This window comes from Carcharodon carcharias, chromosome 15, assembly GCF_017639515.1.
Source record: "Carcharodon carcharias isolate sCarCar2 chromosome 15, sCarCar2.pri, whole genome shotgun sequence".
In the NCBI taxonomy this organism is placed as follows: domain Eukaryota; kingdom Metazoa; phylum Chordata; class Chondrichthyes; order Lamniformes; family Lamnidae; genus Carcharodon; species Carcharodon carcharias.
The window spans coordinates 60263241-60287350 of NC_054481.1; the positions used below are offsets into that span (position 1 = coordinate 60263241).

The 24110-nt window shown below is 43.8% G+C and overlaps 1 protein-coding gene across 1 annotated transcript; it reads right to left on the reverse strand.

Annotated features, from left to right (window-relative positions):
- Positions 1–3548: 3548 nt before the first annotated feature.
- Positions 3549–24012, reverse strand: LOC121288384 (amiloride-sensitive sodium channel subunit beta-like). The gene is made up of 12 exons (XM_041206936.1): positions 23693–24012; positions 21675–21948; positions 21200–21390; positions 18613–18716; positions 17779–17942; positions 16933–17031; positions 15271–15388; positions 12428–12506; positions 10592–10649; positions 9142–9203; positions 8235–8310; positions 3549–3914 (listed from the first exon to the last, which is right to left on the reverse strand). The coding sequence occupies exons 1-12, from the start codon at positions 24010–24012 to the stop codon at positions 3549–3551; spliced, it is 1911 nt and encodes a 636-aa protein (XP_041062870.1).
- Between the last annotated feature and the right edge of the window lie 98 nt (positions 24013–24110).

The following is a 24110-nucleotide window of genomic DNA, read 5'->3' on the forward strand; positions in this document are numbered from 1 at the left end:
TATTTATTTAGACATTCACCAAATTTTCTTTCCCATCTATCATGAAGCTCTAGCCTCCCAGCTGGTGTATATCCCTGGCATGCTCCGACACTAGGTTCATGCCTGATTCTGGGCAGTCTGTGGCAAAAGATTATGCAGCTGGCTGGGAAGTTGCACTAGTGCCTGATCCTGTGCTCAAGCATATCCATACGCATAAATATTGCATAGAGGTTGCTGGAGAGAAGTCAGGAGCTGGAACTTGGCTGTTTCTCTATTCTGTCCATGTTTACCATTTGAACTGGGCAGCTGACCTGATCTGTATACTGCTGCTCATTGAGCAACACAGGAAACATTCTCACACTCAATACCTGAATAATGAATTGTTTTTCTTCCGATTACACATTTTGCCATTATCCCACATAGAATCATGCTGCAGAGAAATATGCCATTTGGCCCATTGTGCCTGCACAAGCTCTTTGAAAGACCTACTGTATCTAATAAGTCCCACATTCCTTTTGAAGTATTTATCTATTTCTCTTTTAAATGTAAAAACAAAAATACCTGGAAAGACTCAGCAGGTCCGGCAGCATCCGCGGAGAGAAGCACAGTCAACGCTTCGAGTCGAAGTCCGCCGGTGCTGCTGGACCTGCTGAGTTTTTCCAGGTATTTTTGTTTTTGATTTCCAGCATATGCAGTTTTTTGCTTTTCTCTTTTAAATGTCACTGTTGATACTGTTTTCACTGTGTTTTCAGGCTGTGCGTTCCAGATTATAACCACTTGATGCATAATTTTTTTAAAATCATCTCTCCAGGTTCTTTTGCAAATTATATTAAACCTGTTTCCTCAAGTCACTAATCCTGCTACGAGTTGAAACAATTGTAAATATGTCGTACAGCCTGCAGTCATTTCAAACCCCACTTAGTTGCAAGCAGTTCTTCAGAGACTTGCAGGCAGGCAGGCTCCTGTGAAAACGTCTCTTTGAACAACAGATAAGCAATCATAGACAATTGACTGGAAGGGCATTCTATGCACATTAATAATTACACCTTTCTTCCTCTTGCATAACCCCACTGTCAGTTCACAGACACACAACCGTCTCGCATCTGTTGCAAAGGCTTTGTGTCTGAGTCCTGGCCAGTTAGATCCTGGTCAAACCTGTACTCCGTCTACCTTCAGTGCATTTCAGTTACTGTAGGTTGTGTGTTTTGGTTGGGTGAGGGTGGAGAGGCCATATTTTCACCTTTTTAATTAAGTCATCTCTTTCAGGTTGAACAACTGCCATAGAGAAACTGTCAGCAGTGGAAGCGCAGGTAATTGGCTACCCTATCTATCAGTTGAGTTCCAACCAATCAACACAACTCCAAGAGCAGCTAATGCCACTACAGGAGTGGTGGGCTAAGTTACCACCTCCCGTGTGCCAACTTCTGATTATTCTTAATTCATTGTCAGAATGTGGGCACCTTGGGCAAGGTCAGAATTTGTTGCCCATCCTGAGTTGGTATGAGAAGATGATGATTTGATGTAACAAAAGTGCCTTTTTATTCTGTTTCTTACCTGTGCAGTTCCTGCCTTGGGGAGTGTTTGTTCAGATAGTGTAGGTGGAGCTCTATTCTGTATCTAATCCGCATTTAATTTGGAAAGTGGGTAATTGTCCTATTTCCTAGCAGTGATTTCCTTCATTTTAATTTAAAATTTTACATTCTAATGAATTTGTTTTAAGGTAAATGATTTTATTATGAGTTTCTTGGATGTGAGAGTTGATGTTATCGTCTACCCTATCCTCACTACAAGCAAGGTCATTATTAATCATCCCACGCTCTGTCCTAGGTCGGAAGCATTCACAATTCAATGTTCAAAGTTCTGCTACATTATAATGGCATTCTGTAGTTTTCCATAAACATCAAGGAAAAAAATGGTTAAGGCCTTGTTTCCAATCCTAAAAGATGGGATGGGGAAGGTTAAGACAGGGAGGTGGTGGGGATGGGGCAACAGGTTTCTGCTGAAAGTTAGGTCCCATCGCACTCTGACTCTGGTTTGTCCCCAACCTTAAAAGTGGAGCTTCTTTAATTCACAGTTTTCCCCCTTGTCTACTGAAGGTGCAGACCCTTGATCAGGTGTGGTGTCACAGAATGTCATCTGTTACTTTGATGATGCACCTATTAAATATTGGCCTAGACAATGTTTGACAGTGATGGGATGCAAGGTAGCCGTCTTCCTGATATTCTCTTCCCCCACACTACACAAGTGTGTGCACACTCTTACAAGAGTGGCTGCTTGATGGTCATTGGGCTGATTTCCTTCCCCATCCTTGGGCATCCTAAAGGCAATTGTAGCATCTCTTACACTGGCTGAGATCAGCTAATTTAGCATATACCAGGGATTGAAGTTGTTACAATTTCATTGACCTGATTTATAGCATTCTTTTGATGTTGAACTTCAGATTTGTATTTGTTTTTGAGATCTGCACTGCAATTATCAGTTACCCCCAAGAATGTTGCTGAGTGAATATGAGAGTTAACCAGGATTGGACTTCCAAATAGATCAATGCAGATTGGATTGGTAGGATCCCTTCACTAAAGGGAATTTGTCAACCAGTTTGGATCTTTATGGTAATCTGGCACTCTTCACACTCACTTTCCCTGGTGCCAGCCCACTAATGACCATATTCAGCTAAATTCAACTTCCCATGTTGGGATTTGAACTCCAGAATTAAACCCACTGATTATTTCTGGTAATGCCCATGGTTGTTTTGGTTTCCCCCAAACTTGTGGCTGAGAGAAGTTTCTGGAAGGTTGATACCCACGAGATGCACACTGCTCATACTCTCTGGAATACTAATTTATTTCCATCTTTTTCAATAACATGCTTTTTTTAACAAATATATTTTTATTTTCTCAAAGCAAGTGATTTTTTAGCAAGCCCTTATTTTAAAAATTAGCTTTGTTAAATTCAATCCATCACATTTGAAGCATATTAGTGACTAAACATTTCAAACTATGGTGGGTAAATTCTTGCCTCTGAGTCAGAAGATTGTGGATTCAATTCCCACTCCAGAGGCCTGAACCCATAATCCAAACTGATTTCCCCCAGGGAACACTGCACTGTTGGAGTTGCCATCTTTCAGATGAGAGGTTAAATCTAGGCTCTGGCAGCCCTCTCAGGTGGACATAATGTATTCCATAGTACTCTTCCAATTAGAGCAGGGTGTTCTCCCCAGTTTCCTAGCCAATATTTATTCCTTAACCAACATCATCAAAACAGATTACCTGGTTATTTATCTTGGTGTTGTTTGTGGGATCTTGCTTTGTGTTAAATGGCTTCTGAATTTCCTAAAACACAATAGTGACGGCACTTCAAAAGTACTTCATTGTGAAGCGATTTGGGACATCCTGAGGTCGTGAATAATGCAAATTCTTTCTTTACAGATTGTTGTGCATGATTGGAAATGTATATTTTTTGAGAGATGAGCTCGATGGATTGTGCCGTCCAGGTACCAATTAACATGAGGGAGCAGTGATGATTTTTCTTGAGCCTATTGGAAATCTCACCACCAACAGCTGCTCAAGATATCAATTCTCACCATTATCCCAAGTTATGGTCTGCTGGTGAATTGGGTGGATCCGAAATGAGTCATACTGAGGGGGGGGTGTCCCTGGGATCACCAGGGCACACGGCCTTTCTATGCGGTCTTCAGCCTGGTCTGGTTGGAATCCAGCATTGGTATGGTCTTCGGTTGACTGGGCTATGGTTGGCGGTGGGTCAGAGTACTGCACCCGAGCTCGACGGGACCTGCGCTCTGCATACCACTTCACCACCTTGATGACAGTGATCCACAGGCAGTCAATCAGGATCTCGATTAGCTCAATGATACAGAGAATGGAGCCACCCATCCAGAATCCAAACTGGCCACCTAGTTTGGAAGGAAGCCAATCAATCTAGAAAAGAGTCGGAGAACCATCAGGAAACGGTTTCTCTTACAATATAAATGTATACAAGAGCATAGGAAACATGAGGTGACAGAGTGGTAATATCACTGGGCTGGTAATCCAGAGACCCAGGCTACAACGGATACAAATCTCACCAGGATAGTTGGTGGAATTTATATTTAATGAATTAATAAATCTGGATTTTAAAACTAGTTCCACTAACGGTGACCATGAAACTGTCATCGATTGTCGTAAAAACCCATATGGTCCCATCTTTTAGGGTGGAAATCTGCTGTCCTTACCTGGTCTGCCCTAAACATAGCTCCAGACTCACAGCAATGTGGTTGACCCTTAAATGCCCTCTAAAATGGCACTCAGTTCACCAAACTGCTACAGAAAAGTCAAAAAGGAATAAAACCAGACAGGCTGCCTGGCATATCAACCCTCCAAAGTCCTCCTTCTGGGGGCTTGTGCCAAAATTGAGAGCTGTCCTACAGACTAGTCAAGCAACAGCCTGACACAGTCATATTCACAGAATTATAATATATAGACAATGTCCCAGACATTGGAGATATCATTACCAATCCTGGTTATGTCCTGTCCCAACGGCAGAACAGACCTTACAAAGGCAACATCACAGTGGTTTGGAGTTGGGAGGGGCATATGAATTAGGAGCAGGAGTAGGCCACTCAAGCCTGCTCTGTCATTCAATAAGATCACGGCTGATCTGAATGTAACCTCAACCCCACATTCCTGCCTACCCCGAGAGCCTTTCACCCTTTTGTTAATCAAGAATCTATCTAGCACTGCCTTAAACATATTCAAAGACTCTGTTTCCACCACCTTTTGAAGGAGAGAGTTCCAAAGACACTCCATCCTCAGAAAAAATTTCTCCTCACCTGTCTTAAATGAGCAACCCCTTATTTTTAAACAATGACCCCTAGTTCTAGACTCTGCCACAAGAGGAAATATCCTCTCCACATCCACCTTATCAAGACCTCTCAGGATCTTAAAGGTTTCAATTAATCCGCCTCTTACTCTTCTAATTCCAGTGGATACAAGCCTAACCTGTCCAGCTTTTCCTCATAAGACAACCTGCCCATTCCTGGTATTATTCTAGTAAACCTTCTCTGAACTGTATCTAATGCGTTTACATCTTTCTTTAAAAAGGAGTCCATTACTGTACACAATGCTCCAGATATGGTCGCACAGGTGCCCTGTACAACTGAAGCATAACCTCCCTACTTTTGTAATCAATTCTCCTCACTATAAATGATAACATTCTATCAGCTTTCCTAATTACTTGCTGTACTTGCATACTGACTTTTTGTGATTCATACACTAGGAGACCCTGATTCCTCTGAATCTCAGAGCTCTGCAATCTCTCACCATTTAGATAATAAGCTTTTTTACCCTTTCTGCCAAAATGAGGAATTTCACATTTGCCCACATTATACTCCATTTGCCAGATCTTTACCCACTCGCTTAACATATCTATGTCACTTTGTAGTCTCCTTACGTCCTCTTCACAATTTACTTTCCTATCTATTTTTGTGTCATCAGCAAATTTAGCCACCATTCCTTGAGCCCCTTCATCCAAGTCATTTACATAAATTTTAAAAAGTTGAGGCCCCAGCACTGATCCCTATGACACACCACTCATGATGCCCTGGGAGTCCTCAACATTGACTCCAGACTCCTTGAAGTCTAATGACACCAGGTCAAACATGGGCAAGGGAACCTCCTGCTGATTACCATGCACTGCCCCCCCTCCGCTGATGAATCAGCACTCCTCCATGTTGAACTTCAATTGAAAGAAGCACTGACTCAAAATGTACTCTGGGGAGGGACTTCAACGTCCATCACCAAGACTAGCTTGGTAGAACCACTATTGATCAAGAAAGTCCTAAAGGGCATAGCTGCTAGACTGGCCTGCAGCAGGTGGAAAGGGAACCAACAAAAGGGAAAAACCTACTAGACCTGGTCCTCGCCAATCTACCTGTTGCGAATGCACCTGTCCATGATAGTATTACCAGGAATGACCAGCACACAGTCTTTATGAAGATGAAGCCCTGCCTTCACATTGAGGATGCCCTAATAATTGAGTTGTGAGGCACTACCACCGTGATAAATGGGATAGATTTAGAACAAATTTAGCAGATCTCCTGGGCATCCATGAGGCACTGTGGGTCATCAGCAGCAGCTGAACTGTATGCAACCACAATCTGCAACCTCATGGCCCAGCATATATCTCCACTCTATCATTACCATCAAGCTGGGAGATCAACCCTGGTTCAATGAACAGTGCAGACAGCATGCCAGAAACATACCTAAAAATCATGTCAACCTTTTGCAGCTACAACACCGGACCAATTATATGTCAAACAGAGCAGCAGTTGATAGACATAGCTAAGTGATTCCACAACAAATGGATCAGATCTAAGCTCTGCAGTCCTGCCACAACCAATTGTGAATGTTGGTGGACAATTAAACAATTAATCAAAGCAGGAGGTTCCACAAATAACCCCATCCCCAGTGATGGGGGAGCCCAGCACATCAGTACAAAAGACAAAGCTGAAGAATTCACAACAATCTTCAACCAGAAGTGCTGAGCGGATGATCCATCTTAGCCTCCTCTTAAGGCCTCCAGCATCACAGATGCCAGTCTTCAGCTAATTTGATTAACTCCATGATATTAAGAAATGGATGAGGGCACTAGATACTACAAAGGCTATAGGCTCACAATATTCCAACAGTAGTACTGAAGACTTGTGCTCCAGAACTAGCCACACCTGTAGCCAGCACAGATACAATGCTGGCATCTACCCAACAATGTGGAAAGTTGCCCAGGTATGCCCTGTCCATAAAAGCAGAGCCAATTTAACCCGGCCAATTATCATCCTATCAGCCAACTCTCGATCATCAGTAAAGTGATGGAAGGTGTCATTGACAGTTCTTTCAAGCAGCACTGACACAGCAATAACGTGCTCACTGACACTCGATTTGGGTTCTTCCAGGGCCACTTGGCCCCTGAAGTTGTTACAGACTTGGTCTAAACATGGAGGAAAGAGCTGAATTCAAGTGGGGAGATTGACCCCGCTTGACCTCAAGGCAGCATTTGTCCGAGCGTGACAACAAGGAGCCCCAGCAAAACTGGAGTCAATGGGAATTGGGGGATAGGGGGAAACGCTCCACTGAGTTGGAGCCATACCTAGCACAAAGGAAGATGATTGGAGGCCAATCATCTCAGTCCCAGGACACCACTGCAGGAGTTCCTCAGGGTAATGACCTAGGCCCAACCATCTTCAGCTGCTTCATTAATGACCTTCCCTCCATCATAAAGTCTAAAGTCGGGATGTTCACCGATGATTGCACAATGTTCAGCACCATCCATGACTCCTCAAATACTGAAGCAGTCCGTGTCCCTATTCAGCAAGACCTGGACAACATTCAAGCTTGGGCTGTTGAGCGGCAAGTAAAATTCGTGGCACACAAGTGTCAGGCAATGACCATCTCCAATAAAAGAGAATCTAACCATCTCCCTTCGACATTCAATGGCATTATTATTCTCCACTATCAACATCCTGGGGCTACCACTGACCAAAAATTGGACCAGCCATATAAATACTGGAACTACAGGAGCAGGCGCTAAGGGCTGAACGGTCTACGCCTGCTCCTATTTCTTATGTTCTAAGAGCAGGTCAGAGGTTGGGAATTCTGCGGGGAGTAACTCACTCCTGACTTCCTAAAGCCTGTCCACCATCTACAAGTCACAATTCAGGAGTGTGATGGAATACTCTCCACTTCCCTGAATGAGTGCAGGTCCAACAACACTCACGAAGCTCAACACTATCCAGGACAAAGCAGCCTTCTTGAACAGCACTCTATCCACCACCCTAAATATTGACCCCTCCACCACCAACGCACAGCTGCAGCAGTGCGTGCCATCATAAGATGCACTGCAGCAACTCTTCAAGCCTCCTTTGACAGCACCTTCCAAACCCGCGACCCCACCACCTAGAAGGACAAGGGCAGCAGACGCATGGGAACACCACCACCTGAAACCATTTGGAACATCAAGTCACACCCCGTGTACAATCTCCCCTATTGTGGACATGGACACTACCAACCCATTGAACATTAAATCTCCTTCCATACCAAAGTAAAAGTGAACTATTCACTCCAGCCTGGTACTGTGCAATCCCATGGTGGGACAGCATTTGATACTGTGCGCCCTGCGTGTGCCTCAGCTGCAAAAGATCTGTGAAGCCCACTAATACTTTTGGGGAAATGTAGTTTGAAGGGTTGATGTGCACCGTAGAAACTTACTGTCAGGGCAGGGTCCTCCTGTATCGTCCTGTAATTAATCTCTTGGAAGTAAAGGTTTAATTTCAAGATGTTTGTCCTGTAAAATATTTAAAGTCATGATTAAATGTTGTTTCAGGTTTATTCTCAGATATATTCTGCTCATTTGCATATTTGTACTCATCTCAATGTTCCAGCATATCTTTCCAGTTCTCTTATTTTCATTTTCCCATCTCTAATTTTAAAGATTATTATGGACTCGTCCTGTAGACCACCCACCACCCCCCAGAGGAAATAGTTTCTCTTTATCTACCTATTGAATCCTTTAATTTTTTAAAATACGTCAGTTGGATCATCCCTCAATCTTCCAAACTCAAGGGAATGTATTAAGATGTTGTGCGTAATCGGTAGGTCTCCTGAAGAGGTTCTGAGTCTTATATAGTTTAACAATAATTGCTTATTAACTACTGGTAACTATTTACCTGTATATAAGGTTTAAGCTTGGAGCTGTCTCTATGCTTGCTTCTACACACGTCTCTGTCCAGTACAAGACTGCTCTGTAGACTCGGATCATGTGGTCATGTACGCCTTTAAATCACAGTGTGGTCGGTACTGTACTCAGTCCCACATTAACCTTTTCTATGCCTTATACTACAGGGAATACCTTGGCTGTCAAACTTTGATACTGTCCTGCAAAATGCCTTGAAACAATTTTCTACATTAATGATGCTTTATAAATGCAAATTATTTTCATAAATCTTAATCTGTACATCAGACAATGTATTCCCTACTGTGTCTGCTGCTCACAGCCCGTAGACAGATTACCAGTATAGAGTGTTGGAAAGCTCAGAAGTCCTCCCCAAAATCCTTCAAATATATTTTAGGATCTGTGGGCATGGACCCTGATACTTGGCTAACTCCAGGAACTCACCTGTTTACGGTAACAGCAGCTGAGGAATCCCTCTCGTATGACAAAATGTGGTAAATCCAGTCCTAAATTTTAGATTAAAAAAGGATTTTAGATACTTTTATTGATGGATTTCGGTAGCAAACCTCCAGTTGATCATCAGATTTACCCAGTGAGTAGCTGAGTCATAAAAACCAGGACCTCCCAGTTTTCATTTGTGGGCTGCACTGAGATGGCTTACCCCAGCCTGGAGGACAGAATTAGATAACCTTGCATTAAGGAAGAGTCCAATCAGCCAAGGTTAATGCCCTCAGTCATTAATATATTCCAAAGAGCTTGTTGTGTACAAATTGGCTGTTGTACTTCCCACATTACAACAGTGATTGCACTTCAAAAGTATTTTGATCATACAGCAAATTTGGATGTCTGGAGATCATGAAAGGCTCTTTATTCTTGTTTGCTTGGACAGTTTATAGATGGTTACTCTCAGGCCAGCTGACCAGGGTCTGAAAGAATGAAGCGGCAAGTGGACATGGCTAGGCTGAGGTGTAACTGCCGCATCCTGGAACTAAAATTCATAGTCAGTACAATAGGTAGGCACCCTGCACACTTACATTATTTTGAAAATTAAAAAAATGTTAGTGGATTGCTCCAGGTATGGCTCAATCATAATTCGGACATGGCGTATAATTCTTTAAACCATAGAGGTTTTCTGCATAGAAGGAGGCAATTTGGCCCATTGTATCAATGCTAGATCTTTGCTGTATCAATCTAACATTAATCCCTATGGCCTGCTCTTTCCCCATAGCTCTGTATCAATCCCAATTTACTTCCGCTGCCTGTTTCTCATCCCATAGCCATGCATCTTACTCTGATTCAAATATTTATCTTATTTTAATTAAGACACAATTGTCCCTGCCTCTGCCCCAACCATACTCTGTGGCAAAACATTCCATGCTCTTAACAATCCGCTGTATAAGTAAATTTCTCCAGACCTCTCCCCTCACTCTCAGTAATAATTTAAAATTTAAGTTAGAATCCACCTCCTATTTGATGTGAAATTGCTGAGATACCTTCTTCCCTGTCCTCCATCCCCAAGATGTGTAGTTATGGTGGTCTCCATTCACACGTTCCTTTCCCAGGTGACCATGTACAAGCCTGGATATTGGATGTTGGGATCACAGACAAGCCCTGTCCTGACTCAGCCGACTGCTCCCCCTCCGAGCAACTGTCGGGAATAGGAAACCTGACTGATTTCACCCCTCCCTCACAGCCCAAGGACAATGAGGTCAATTATCACTTATAGCCCCCTACCCAGCTGGTATCAGTGAGGTGAATGGTGCAGGGAAGGAGACTGGATGTGGAATGCACCTGTTTTTGAATAACTCCATTACCACACATGTGCAATTCCTGTCTGAACCACTGGGGGAGCTAAGCAGATATTGTTCAATTTGTACTGGAAGTTTGGGCCTACCTCCGAGGATTCAGATGGCCAATCTGCCATAGAGATGGTCAGTCTGTACTGGGTCTCACTGTAGGAAAACAAGACGCTTGAGTAAGTTACTCTGAACAAATCCCATCTGTTATTTCAGTTATTTTCATAGTCTCTTTGTTAACATCTCTTATTCTTTCTCTCTCCTCCCCATTGTTCATCTAACTCTCTCTGCCTCTTTCATTTCTCTCAATTTCTTTCTTCTCTTCCATCCCCTCCCCCTTCCTCTCTCTCTCTCTCTTTCCCCCCAACCCAAACACCATATAATTGCAATTCAATCTCTCCTCTCTTCTCTCATTTTCTCATCTCTTTCATTCATCTTTTCTCACTCACTCTTTGGTTTTTCTGTTTCATTCTTTCTTATTTTTTCCTCATCCTCTCTTCCATTTGTGCTCATCAAACCTCTAGTATCATCCCAAAACACATTGACTTCATAATCCTTCCGATTTACAAGCTGATCCACTGCCTTGCTCTCCGTTCCCTCAAACTGCCCTTTATTCCAACATGTACTCTCTCCTAATAACACTGGACCCTATTCCCCTCGATAGGAGCCCCATTCTCATAGCTGTGCTGCCAAATTACATATGAACATACGAATTAGGAGCAGGAGTAGGCCACTCGGCCCCCCGAGCCTGCTCCGCCATTCAATAAAATCATGGCTGATTTGATTGCAACCTCAACCTCTCATTCCCACCTACCCCAATAACCTTTCACCCTCTTGCTTAACAAGAATCTATCTACTTCTGCCTTAAAAATATGCCTCCACCACCTTTTCAGGAAGAGAGTTCCAAAGACTCACAACCCTCTGAGAGAAAAGAATTCTCCTCATCTCTGTCCTAAGTGGGCGAACCCTTCTTTTGAAACAGTGACCCCAACTTCTAGATTCTCCCACAAGAGGAAACATCTTTTCCACATCTACCCTGTCAAGACGCCTCAGGACGTTATATGTTTCAATCAAGTCGCTTCTTACTCTTCTGAACTCCAGTGGATACAAGCCTAGCCTGTCTAACCTTGCCTCATAGGACAACCCACCCATTCCAGTATTAATCTAGTAAACCTTCTCTGAATTGCTTCCAATGTATTTACATCCTTCCTGAAATAAAGAGACCAATATTGTGCACAACTTAGCTGAGATTAGTGCAGCACAACCTATAGCTAGAAGCTGGAACCTTGCTGTTGTGTGTCACTCAGTATCAATACTAGATTCACCACTCTGAGCTCTGGGAAGACCACAGCCAGTGCTGTTTTTAATGGTCTCAGTGGGGCAATTAAAGATTACTCGGTGTGCTTGTGCACTATGGGTCCAAAAACCTTTGATCTTGTTGCGCATGAGTTTGGGGGAAATGGGAATCCACTATACTGCTGACCCCTGCTTCTGAGCCCCCATCCCTCCCTCGAGTGGCAGGGCTCATCTGTTTTACATATTTTGGAGAGGTATCATGTGGCTGCATCATGGGCACCCATTGTGGGGGCGGTGTGTGGGAGCAGTGAAAAGATGGAATCTGGTTACACACTTGAGGTTTGATAATGGTATCCTCCATCCTATCACAAGGAAAAACAGTTTCATTCTTTAACGGTAATTTTTATAATGGGGTTTATCTGAAAAATTGAGCAGCACCAATTGCAGGATCTCACAGTCCCTGATCAAGAACAAGAGAGGTTGTCAGGGAATGGGGTGGGGGGGCAGAGAGTGACCAGTACCTTGAATGTACTCCAGGAGTAGAGAAAAATTGAGGAGGTAGTGCAAGGGGATGGGGGGAAGGGCCCCAGTGGCTTCCCTGGACTAAATGTTTGAGAATTGAGCGGTACAGTACTCACTTGCAGGGTTGCTTGCAGCTCTCCAGGCACTCTGAATGCTCTGCTTCTATCTGCTGCTTCAGGTGGTAGTAACAGTAACCTAGTGGATATAAAACAGTGGACATTAGAACTATAGCACAGGAGGAGGCCATTCAGCCCTAGATCTGCAACTCACATGACCAACTCTAGTCCTATTTCCCTGACTTTTTACCACAGTGTGCTATACTTCTCTCCCTTGAGAGCTTATCTAATTCCCCTTCTGAGAATGAATTTCATAATCTTATAACTGTGTATGAAAAATTTCCTACTCTCCTCCCACTGTATACCACTGGTCCTAATCCTGTGCTTAAGACCCTTTTAGTGATCCATTCATAAGTGAAAATAATTTCTCAGTATTGCAATATTGGCATCCATCCTTATCAACACAGCTAACAGAGAACAGAGAGTAGGAATAAACGGAATATATTTGGCTTTGCAGGCTGTAACGAATGGGGTACCACAAGGATCAGTGCAGGAGCCTCAGCTACTTATAATCTACCATCAATGACTTAGATGAGGCAACCAGGTGTAATGTACCCAAGTTTTCTGATGATGATACAAAGTTAGGTGGGAAAGTGGTCGCAATGGGATATAGGCAGGCTAAGTAAGTGGGCAATTACAACGCAAATGGAATATAATCTGGGGAAGTGTGAAGTTATCCACTTTGGAAGGAAAAATAGAAAAGCGGGATATTTTTTAAAATGACGAGAGACTGGAAATGTTGGTATCAAAAGGACCTGGATGTCCTTGTATACAAATCACAGAAAGTTAACACGCAGGTACAGCAAGCAATAGGAAAGCAAACAGTCTTTAATACAAAGTGGTTGGAGTACAAGAGTAAAGAAATCTGACTACAGTTATTTTACTACAATTAGAACACCCGGAGACAAATGCATATAGTTTTGGTCTCCTTATTCAAAGAAGGATACATTTGCCTTGAAGGAGTAAAACAAAGTTTTACTAGACTGATTTTAATGATGAGAGGATATTCCTATGATGAAAGATTTTTTATTATTCATTCACAGGATGTGGGCTTCGCTGGCTGGGCTAGTATTCATTGACCATTCCTAATTGCTCTTGAGAAGGTGGTGGTGAGCTGCCTTCTTGAACCACTGCAGCCCATGTGGTGTACGTACACCCACAGTGCTGTTACAGAGGGAGAACCAGGATTTTGACCCAGTGACAGTGAAGGAACAATGATGTATTTCTAAGTCAGGTTGGTGAGTGGCTTGGAGAGAAGCTTCCAGGTGGTGATGTTCCCACACGTCTGCTGCCCTTGTCCTTCCAGAGGTAGCAGTTGTGAGTTTGGAAGGTGCTGTCTAAGGAGTCTTGGTGAGTTCCTGTAGTGCATCTTGTAGATGGTATACACTGCTGTCACTGTGCTCGAGGGAGGGAGTGAATGTTTGTGGAAGGGATGCCAATCAAGTGGGCTGCTTTGTCCTGGATGGTGTCAAACTTCTTGAGTGTTGTTGGAGCTACACTCATCCAGGCAAATGGAGAGTATTCCATCACACTCCTGACTTGTGCATTGTAGATGGTGGAAAGGCTTTGGGGTTTCAGGAGGTGAGTTAACTTGCTGCAAGATTCCTAGCCTCTGACCTGCTTTTGTAGCCACAGTGTTTATATGGCTAGTTCAGTTTCTGGTCAATGGTAACCCAGGTTGTTGATAGTGCAATATTCAGCGATGGTAATGCCATTGAATGTCATGGGGCAATGATTAGATTCTCTCTTGTTGAAGATGGTCATTGCCTGGCACTTGTGTGGCATGAATGTTACTTGCCACTTGTCAGCCCAAGCCTGGATATTGTCCAGGTCTTGCTGCATTTGGATATGGATTGCTTCAGTATCGAGTCAAGAATGGTGCTGAACATTGTACAATCATCAGCAAACATCCCCACCTCTGACCTTATGATGGAAGAAAGGTCATTGATTGAATAAACTAGGCCTACATATTCCCTAGCATTTAGAAAAATAAGAGGTGATCTAATTGAAACATAAAATGCCTAAGGCACTTGACAGGATAGATATCAGGAGGATTTTCTGAGGAGTCAAGAACTAGGGGTCACAGTCTCAGAATAGGTGTCAGCCGTTTAGGACTGAGATGTAGAGAAATTCTCCACACATAGGGTGGTGAATCTTTGGAATTCTCTATCCTAGGGGGCTGTTCATGCTCAGTCAGTAAGTCTATTCAAGACAAAGGATGATAAGGTTTTGGATCATAAGGAATCAAGGAATATGGGGATTGTGCAGAAAGGTGGAATTAAAGTCGATCAATCATGATTTTGGTGAATCGAGAAGCAGGTTTAAAAGAGCGAATAGCCTACACCTGCTCATGTTTCTTATGTTCTTATTTACATGAACCAGCCATTGGGACCACATTAATTCACAGTCTATATTCAGTGCATGATCCTGTCAGATTAATACACTGTCTGCATGAAATGGGACCCTTTTGGTTCAATACAGTCTCAATATTCGGAGGCGGGACCATGTTCGTTTAATACAGTCTCTAGATTCAGAGACAGAATCCTATTGGCTTAATATACTCTCTATATTCGATGACGGGATCCTGTAAGTTTAAGACACTCTGCGTTCAGAGATGGAATCAATGTTTCCTCTAACTTTTGTTTGCTTTGCACAGCTGGAATTGTGCATTCTCATTAATATTGACACGTGGCCGCGTGTCCATGCATCTTAAAGGGAGCATTTCTTGTACACAGCCTGCTTGTTCCCTGCATGGCAAGTTCCCAATTGCTGCGCGGTTACCCATCCACAAAACTTAGGCAAAACTTTGCACAGGATCCTGTCAGTTTAAGTCACTGATTTACCCCAGTTCGGATTGTCCTTGTTGTTACAGTAATATGCTCCTTCTGGTAGAGGATAGTCATGATGTCCACACCCACAAAATTTCACCATGTGATCCTGGAGACAGGAGTGCAGACAGGTCTGAGGATAGAATACAACCATAACATTAGAGAAATCAACATTGTTAGAGGCTTCATTCCCAGCCTAAATAAACTTACTACAGTTTACTGACCTCCCAATGAAGGTGCACAATCTTAATCCCAATAACCCAAACCCCTTCCTATTCACTCCCATTGTACAGAATCCAATTATAGCAAACCCCTTCCAATGAGAGCCACTGCCTGTGGAGCCTCATATCCCAGTAGGAGCCAGTGCCTGTGGAACCTATACCCCATTGTGAACCAGTGCCTGTGGAACTCCAATCCAGAAAGACTAGCCTCAAATTGAAATCCAGTTGTAAATGAGGTTTCACCTTGAAAGGGTTTGGTTTTGTGAAAGCGAAATTGTGTTCAACTAATTTATTTAGAATTCTTTGAGTTAGTAACGAGCAAGGTGGATAAAGGGGAACCTAAAAGTGAGGTGTACTTGGAACTCCAAAAGGCATTTGATAAGGTGCCACATCAAACGTTATTACACAAAATAAGAACACATGATGGAGGGGGTAACATATTAACATGGATAAAAGATTGATTAGCTAACAAGAAGCAGAGAGCAGGGATAAATGTGTCATTTTTAGGTTGGCAAGCTGTAATCAGTGGAGTACCACAGGGATCAGTGCTGGGGCTTCAACTGTTTACAATCTATATCAATGACTTGGATGAGCAGAGCAAATGTGAGGTAGTTAAATTTGTTGAAGACACCAAGATAAGTAGGCAAACACCTGTAAGTTGTCAAGAGGAGGCAAAGTGTCTACAAAGGCATATAAATTGGTTAAGTGAGTGGGCAAAAATTTGGCAGATGGAGTACAATGTGGGAAAATGTAAACTAGTCACTTTGGCAGGAAGCCTGGAAAGGCAGTTTACTATTTAAATAGAGAGAGATTGCAGAGCTTGGAGGTACAGAGAGATCTGTGTGTCCTGGTACATGAATCATAAAAAGCTAGCATACAGATACAGCAAGTGATTAAGGACCCAAATGAAATATTGGCATGTCTTGCAACAGTAATGGAATATAAAAGTAGGGAAGTTTTACTGCAGCTGTACAATGCATTGTTGTGACCACATCTGGAATACTGTGTACAATTTTGGTCTCCTTATTTGAAAAAGGATATAATTGACAGGGTAGATACCAGGATTATGTTTCCTCTTGTGGGGGAGTTTAGAACTAGGGGACACGGTTTAAGAATAAGAAGTCTCCCTTTTAAGATGGAGATGAGGATAAACTTTTTCTCTCAGAGGGTCATTAGTATGTGGAATTCTCGTCCCTGGAAATCAGTGGAGGCTGGGTCATTGAATTTATTCAAGGCTGAATTAGATAGAACATTGATAGACAGGGGAGTCATGGGTTATGGGGAGGCCAGGCAGGAAGGTGGAATTGAGACCACAACTGGATTAGCCATGATCTTATTGAATGGCAGAATAGGCTTAAAGGGCCGAATGGCCTATTTCTGCTCTTATGTTCCTATGGAGGGAGAGGAAAAGATGGAAAAAGAGACAGGACCATGTCAGATTTAAGGGCTAAAGTACCTGCATTGTATAGGTGGTATTGTAAAGAGTCTTCACATCCACATCCGAACCATCAAATGTACAGTGACTGTAGGAACCACCCAGACGCACTATTTCATCCTGGCCAGAGACAGAAGACATACGAGCACTTAAGAATGATAAATTTGCATTTATATAGCACCTTTCATGACCTCAGGATGTCCTGATGTCCTGCAGCCCTTTACAGTCAGTGAAGTGCTTTTGAATTTAGTCGCCATTGTACTGTAGGAAAACTAACAGCCACTTTACACACAGGATAACGCCAGAAACAGAAATATGACAATAACCAGGTCATCCATTTTAGTGATGTTTGGAGAGGGATAAATATTGACCAAGACACCAGCAAAAATTCCCTTGCTCTTTTCAAAGAGTGCTATGGGATCTTTTATGTCTACTTGAGAGGGAGGCCTTGGTTCAATGTCTCATCCAAATGGTGACATTTCTGACAGTGCAGCACTGACTACACTAAAGTGCAGCCTGGATTATGTGCTCAAGTCTCTGGAGGTAAGGTCTTCTATTCTTCTATCGCTGAGTGAAAGGGATTATGGATAAACCCAATGGCTCAGAGGGTAGGGTACCACCCACTGTGGTACTGAGTCAAACAAGCTAAGGAAGATCCTGGCCTCTGCTGATTTGGTGATCATCAGCTGGACGAATGTTCCAATCAAGAAACCAAAGTGGAGGGGCTGAGAGCTGTAAAAAGGATCATCTCACCTCTGCCTCACATCAGGTATCTGGTTTGTATCTCAACTCAGTTCCTAGGGTGAAAGAGAGGAGCCCTGCCTTTGCTCCCACAATCTGCCTTGCAATGCCAACTGTTACACCTACCACAAATATGCCAATGGAGGTCTCTGTGCCAGGCATGGCATACAGGCCCAGATCCTGGAGAAACGGGTAGGTGTTCTGCTGGTGCAGCATGAGCCTGGCTCCAGCTGCAATGGAGAGAAAGGGGTTGTAATCTTCCTGAGAGATATCCAGCACCAGCTTCAGCCCTGCACACAAAGACCAACAATCAATTTAAGGCAGATCCCCTCAGCTGTATCACTAGGAAGACTGAAAGAACATTCATCTCTATGTATACACTAACACTGAGTAAAAAATGCTTTTTGTTCGTTCTCAGGGTCTAGGTATCACTGACAAGGCTGGCATTTATTACCCATCCCTAGTTACCCTAAGACAATGTTTGATGTGACTGAGTTACTTGATGAGCCACTTCAGAGGCAGTTAAGAGTTAGCCATGTTGATGTGGCCCAAACTAGGTAAGGATGGTAGGTATTTCCTGGGCCTCTCAGTTGAACAATGTCACTTGATTTGGCAGTTGGGAGAGAGAGATGGACAAGGTGGAGGGAGGAAAGAGACAAACAGCATGAGGCAGAGGTGGCGAGAAATAGAGAGAGGTGGATAGAGAGATAAACAGTGGCAGAGAGAGATAGGAGAAAAAGGGAGAGAGAGGCAGATACATACACAAATACACAAAATGTGCAGGTATTTCTGAAGGAAAAGTTAAGGATGATTTTAAAAATATGAAGAGAGACTGGACACACTGAAGACTTGGGGCTGTCACTGGTGAATTATGGGATTGTTCCAGTCATGCAATTAAAGTGAAACTTTGGTTTTAAGAAACTATAGCTGACTGGCACAAAAATACAAGGAAAATTGTACCAAACCCTGCACCCGGATTGGATGTCACCAGTGCCTCGCTCTCCAAACCCCAGTTGAAGATGTAACAGTTGCCATAAGTTGGATGCATCAACAGTGTGAAGTTCCTGAAAGACAAGAAAGCCATTTTATTCTCATCCTCTTCCAGCATCCTTGACACTTGCTGTGCTCAGTTCTTATTGGACATGCTGCTTTTTATTCCCCCTTTGGCTCAATGACCAAACAGGCGCTGGATACCATTCTGGTCTCCATTGTGTTGGCTGACAGCAGCTGAGAGGATAGTGGGGTAATCACATTTGAGATCAATACCCTAGAGTTAGAGAGGCTCAGCCAGAGGGGAGTCCTTCCTCTCTGCGCTCTGCTCAAGCAGCAACAGAATTCCACCCCATTGAATCATCAATTCCAAACCATGAGGTGCTAGCCCCTTAACTGGAGCTACATATCAATTATAGTCACTTGGGTGAGGTATTTGACTTAACCACAGAGCTGCACCTAAAGGAATGCAAGCCCACAGGACAGAATCTGGGGAGATTATCAAGAGGAAATATCCTTCTTCCAAGATTTGGGCACCTCACATCTTTATCCTTATTCTATCATGATTGGGATGGCAAGGTCAGCATTTATCACCCAACCCTTGAGAAGGTGGTGGTGAACTTGCTGTAGTCCATGAGGTGTTGGTACACCAACAACATTGTTAGGAATGGTTTTGACCCAGCAACAGTGAAGGAACAGTGATATAGTTCCAAATCAGGATGGTGTGTGCCTTGGAGGGAACTTGAAGATGGTGGCAGTGGCGGATCTACCATGAAACAAACTATGTGGTGGCACAGGGCCAATAAACAACAAGGGACCCAAAATGCAGGACAAATCTGACAAATAAATTGCAACCTGCCAACAAAAAAGCAAAATCACCTTTGCTGCATAATGTGTGCACAAGGGAGCAATAGTCTAAATCGACATTTACTGGTTTCCTTTGCAAAGATAGACAGTGGAATGTGAGCTGGGCATGTCTAAGATTGCCACTTTTTGTGTTGCAAAAGGTTTCTAGGTGTGTGTTTGTGCACACACAGTTGGATCTTCGTGGGTGCAGCACATGGCCTAGGGCTGGGGGAGGGGGAGCAATGTCACAGGGTGCAAAAGGGCATGAGTGCCGCAGCCATTGGGTGTTTGCAGAGCGCGAGCAGGAAATGGTTGCCACCGCTCCTCAGCTTCACAACAATACTTTGCCACACTTGGTCTTGTAACCCCCTTCCCTCCCCCCAAGGACCCAGACCCCCCCTTCCTGCCCTCAAAGCTCCAGGACCTCCCTCCCCACCCCCGCCCCACCCCACACCCGCAAGGCCCTTTGATCCCACCTCCCCACCAAGGCCCCAGGACCCTCCTCACCATGCCCTGCCCAAAAGCCATGGACCCCCTCCCACCACAAGGTCCTGGGACACTCTCCCCACACCCCACTGACAAGATGGGACCCAGACAACAAAGTCCAGAGCCACCAATACACTGAGCAGCCACTCAGCTGAAGTAGAAAAGGAGGTAGACATTTCTTGACAGGTTAGTTAGACCTAAACAGTTAATAATCCACTAACAACTCCTTTTAAAACATTTTTTGGTAGTTGTTGCTTCCCCAACATTTAAACTCCCATGCTTGGGTTTGTTTTTTAATGAACGGACCAGAATGAGAGCCCTGGACATTGCCCGGTCATGGGGTTGTCACAGAGCACTGGAGGAGGCCGTTCAGCCCTTCCATTGCTGCTCTCCGAAAGGGCAATTGAGTTGTCGGGACTCACACCGTCTCTTCCATGTGCACTATTCATCTGTATTTTACAAAGAACACTTTTAATAATCGCACATTGTGTGTGTGTGTGGGGCTTATTTTGTTGAATTATGATTATCTTGTATTTGGCAACAATTTGATCTGGTTTATCAGGGAGTAGAAAATCCACAAAAAAAATGTTACCACATAGTGAAAAATCAGCCTTTTCTTTCTGTATCTTTAAAAAAACAGTCCTACTTTGCGCAAGCAAAAAGGATTGAATATTCTTTCCCTGATGGCTTGCATCTGCGATATGTTAAAATATTGCAGCTATTAGCCTCTCCTAAATGTAAATGCCGAGTTGTCATGGTAAATATGCTGTAATGTTTGCAAAGAATGAAAAATGGGAGGGGGAAAATAAGAGAGAATTTTCTTTCTCTTGGCTAGGTCCTGAGGGGGGTGCGGGGGCTGAAAATGAAGCTGCACAGGGCTCCACTAGCTTTAACTCTGCCACTGGGCAGTGGTGTTTCCTTGCATCAGCTGCCCTTGTCCTTCTAGAGATTGTGGATTTGGAAGGTGCGGTACAAAGAGGTTTGGCAAGTTGCTTCAGTCTATTTTGAAGATGGTACACACTGCAGCTACTGGTGGTGGAGGTCTGGATGTTTAACCTTTATGAATTTGGGAAATAACTGATCCCATCAGTCAAATGGTGCAAATCTGGTTGGAAGACCATCGCTCCCTGTTTGGATAAAACAATTAGGTCTGTGGCAGTCTTGCAGCACGAGGCTCTTAGAAATGATGCTCCCTTCCAATGCAGGAGGCAATCTAAGAACTTACTCAAGGTTACAGGGCTGCCCACCGAAAACACAGGCGAGGATGAAATCCTCGCCCTGCTCGCCCATCATCTTGCGGTCTGACTGAGGCATGTTGGACAGGATGCTCATGTAGTGTAGGGAGTACCACTCACTCATCGCCTCCATCACTGTGCTGAAGTTTCTGTATATACAGCTTGACCTGTCATGATTGCACTAGGAGGAAAACAGAAAGAAGGTGTCACACTCACTCTGCACAATGCACTCATTGCACCTACACATTACATGTTGCGTGCTGACACTGTACAAGCACTGTACCTACTAACTTGATTGACACCGCATCCACCGTACCCACCGATAATACACTAATGACTGCTTGAAACACTGCAAAACACACCCAAATGCACTTAATGTGTGCAGATATGTATACACATGCAGACATACATATGCATGGCCACACACATATATGCATACACAAAAACTGTACTGCCTTTACTCACCAGTTGCAGTGACACCTTGTAGGTCCCTGTCCATGGCTGGTTCCACGTTGCTGAGTGGGTTTGGCTTTGATCTGATCCCAGGACATGTAGCACAGTCTCTTCCCCCTGGTCACTCTTCTCGATGATCACTAGTGACGCCACCTTGCTCCAGTTTGTCTGTGATAGAGGGAGGTCCTCTGGAATTGTTCCGTTCTGGTTGTATTTGTAAATACGTTCCAATGCAAGTTTGGCAAACTTGTCCAAATGTTGCAATAACTGCTTGGATCTTGTGTACCTGAACAGGGAACATACTGTGTGAAAAGAACAAAGAGATCCTTCCCTAGAAAGGAACAGCAGGCCACTTAATCCCTCGAGTTTGTTCCACCATTCAATGACAATATGGCTCATCTAGGATCTAACTCCATAGACTATGCCCCATATCCCTTAATATCTTTGGTTAGCAAAAATCTATCGATCACAATTTTAAAATTAACAATTGATCAAGTGTCAATTGCTGTTTGTGGAAGTGACTTCCAAACATTTGCTACCCTTATGTAGAAATGTTTCCTAATTCCCTGAAAGGTTTGGCTTTAATTTTTAGGCAATGTCCCCTAATCCTAGACTCCCCAGCCAGTGGAAATAATTTCTCTTTATCTACCCTTTCTGTTTCCCTTAATATCTTAAAAATGTCAGTCAAATCACCACTTAACCTTCTATATTCCAGGGACTTTAACCCTAGTTTGGGTAATTTCTCCTTGCGATTTAACCTTTGAAGTCCAAGTATGATTCTGGTAGATCTACACTGCACTCCCTCCAAGGCCTATATATCCTTCCTAAGGTTCGATTCACAGAATTGCTCTCAGTAATCCAGCTGTTGTCTAACCAGGGCTTTGTATAATTGGAGCTTTCTCTCCCGAAGGCAGTGATTCTGGCTGGGGGAAAATGGCAACAAACCTTCAGGATTATTGAGCAGAGGAGGTTATTCAGCCCCTCAAACTTGTTCCATCATTAGATAACAGCTGACCTGTTACTCCATTTACCTGCCTCAGCTTCTTAGGAGGTATGTTGATGGAGTAGATAGGGAGAAACTGTCAGAGGTTTGGTACCCAGAGGACTCAGACTTTAGATAATTTGCAAAAATTAAAAAAGGACAAGGTGAGAATTTCTTGATGCGGTTCTTGTAATGATGGAATGCACTGCCTGAAAGTGTGATAGAAGCAAATTCACTGATCACTTTCAATGTGAAATTGGATAAATCTGTGAAAAGGGTAAAGATTTTGGCTGTAGGGAAAGAGTAGGCTTGTGGGACTAATGAGATAACTCTTCCAATGAATCCTCACAGGGGCGATGGCCCGAATGACCTGTATTCTTGATATCCTTACTCAACAAAAATCTATTCATCTCAGTCTTTAGTTCTAATTGTGCTCCAGCCTCCACTGCCCTTTGGGGGAAAGAATTCTGATACCATTCCACTGTGGAGAAGTGTTTCCTGATTTCATTCCCAAATGGCCTGACTTTAATTTCGCCAATTTACCCAAGTGCCAATTCTTCACGGTCTAGACAGACTGATAATTGGTGCAGGTTTGAGATCACCAGAAGACTTGATGCTGTTCTTACTCGGTATCCATTCGGGTGTGTTTTTCACTGGGAGTTCATGGATCATGATCAGGAAGCAGGAATCTTGCCTGATTTCCCTCCCTGGCCCACGGGCACAGCCCATTGGCAATGCCAGTCACTGCCACACTGCTGAGATCAGCTCTCTCAACACTGGGTGGGAGACAAGCACTGGAAACCATCTGCATTGTTCTGGCCAGCACCTTCCCATCTTGTAGCTCTGGCAGGAGTGCGAATCAGAAAATCAGACATAGGATTTTCTGGGTTGGGAAAGTGCCTAGGTCGAAATTCCTGGTGCACCCTCCAGACAGGTGACACTCCCTGTCAGAAGCTAAAGCTCCGGATTTATGAGCCTTTCAGGAAGGAGGGAGGGCTGGGTGCAGAGGGAAAGCCCCAAGTGAAATATTTCAACAGCACAGCTTTACCTGAAAGGGTTTGTGTTGCAGACGGTGACAGCAGGGAAGTTCATCGCTCTGAAGCCAGTCCGCAGGTTCATACTGACCTCCCAGGCCAGGTAACTCTGGATCAGGATCCCCCACTGCCAACAGACCAGCCCCGTGAACACCAGAGTCAGAATGAACCACACCATCCGCTTCTTGGGCCCTTCAGTTACAATGCGCTTGGGTCCGTGTGTGTTGGTGTTCTCACAATACCAAACCAGGAGCTTGGTGTAGGTGTAACCTGGTCCTTTCTGCAGCCGGTGCAGAGCGCGGGTGAAATATTGCCACATCTTCAGACAAACCATCCTGCTTGGCACAGTGGGAAAGATCAGTTTGTACAGCATTTTATCACAGTTCCAATGCTTCACTTTATGCACACTCACTGTAACCCAGCCAGTAACCT

What these genes read in the sequence shown, in the direction of transcription:
- LOC121288384 (XM_041206936.1), bottom strand. Translation starts at nt 24,012, where the DNA reads ATGGTTTGTCTGAAGATGTGGCAATATTTCACCCGCGCTCTGCACCGG. An exon ending in ACAAGGTGTCACTGCAACTG is followed by an intron (nt 21,391 to 21,674) that starts GTGAGTAAAGGC and finishes TTTTCCTCCTAG; the next exon opens with TGCAATCATGACAGGTCAAG. An exon ending in GGGCAGCCCTGTAACCTTGA is followed by an intron (nt 18,717 to 21,199) that starts GTAAGTTCTTAG and finishes CTTGTCTTTCAG; the next exon opens with GAACTTCACACTGTTGATGC.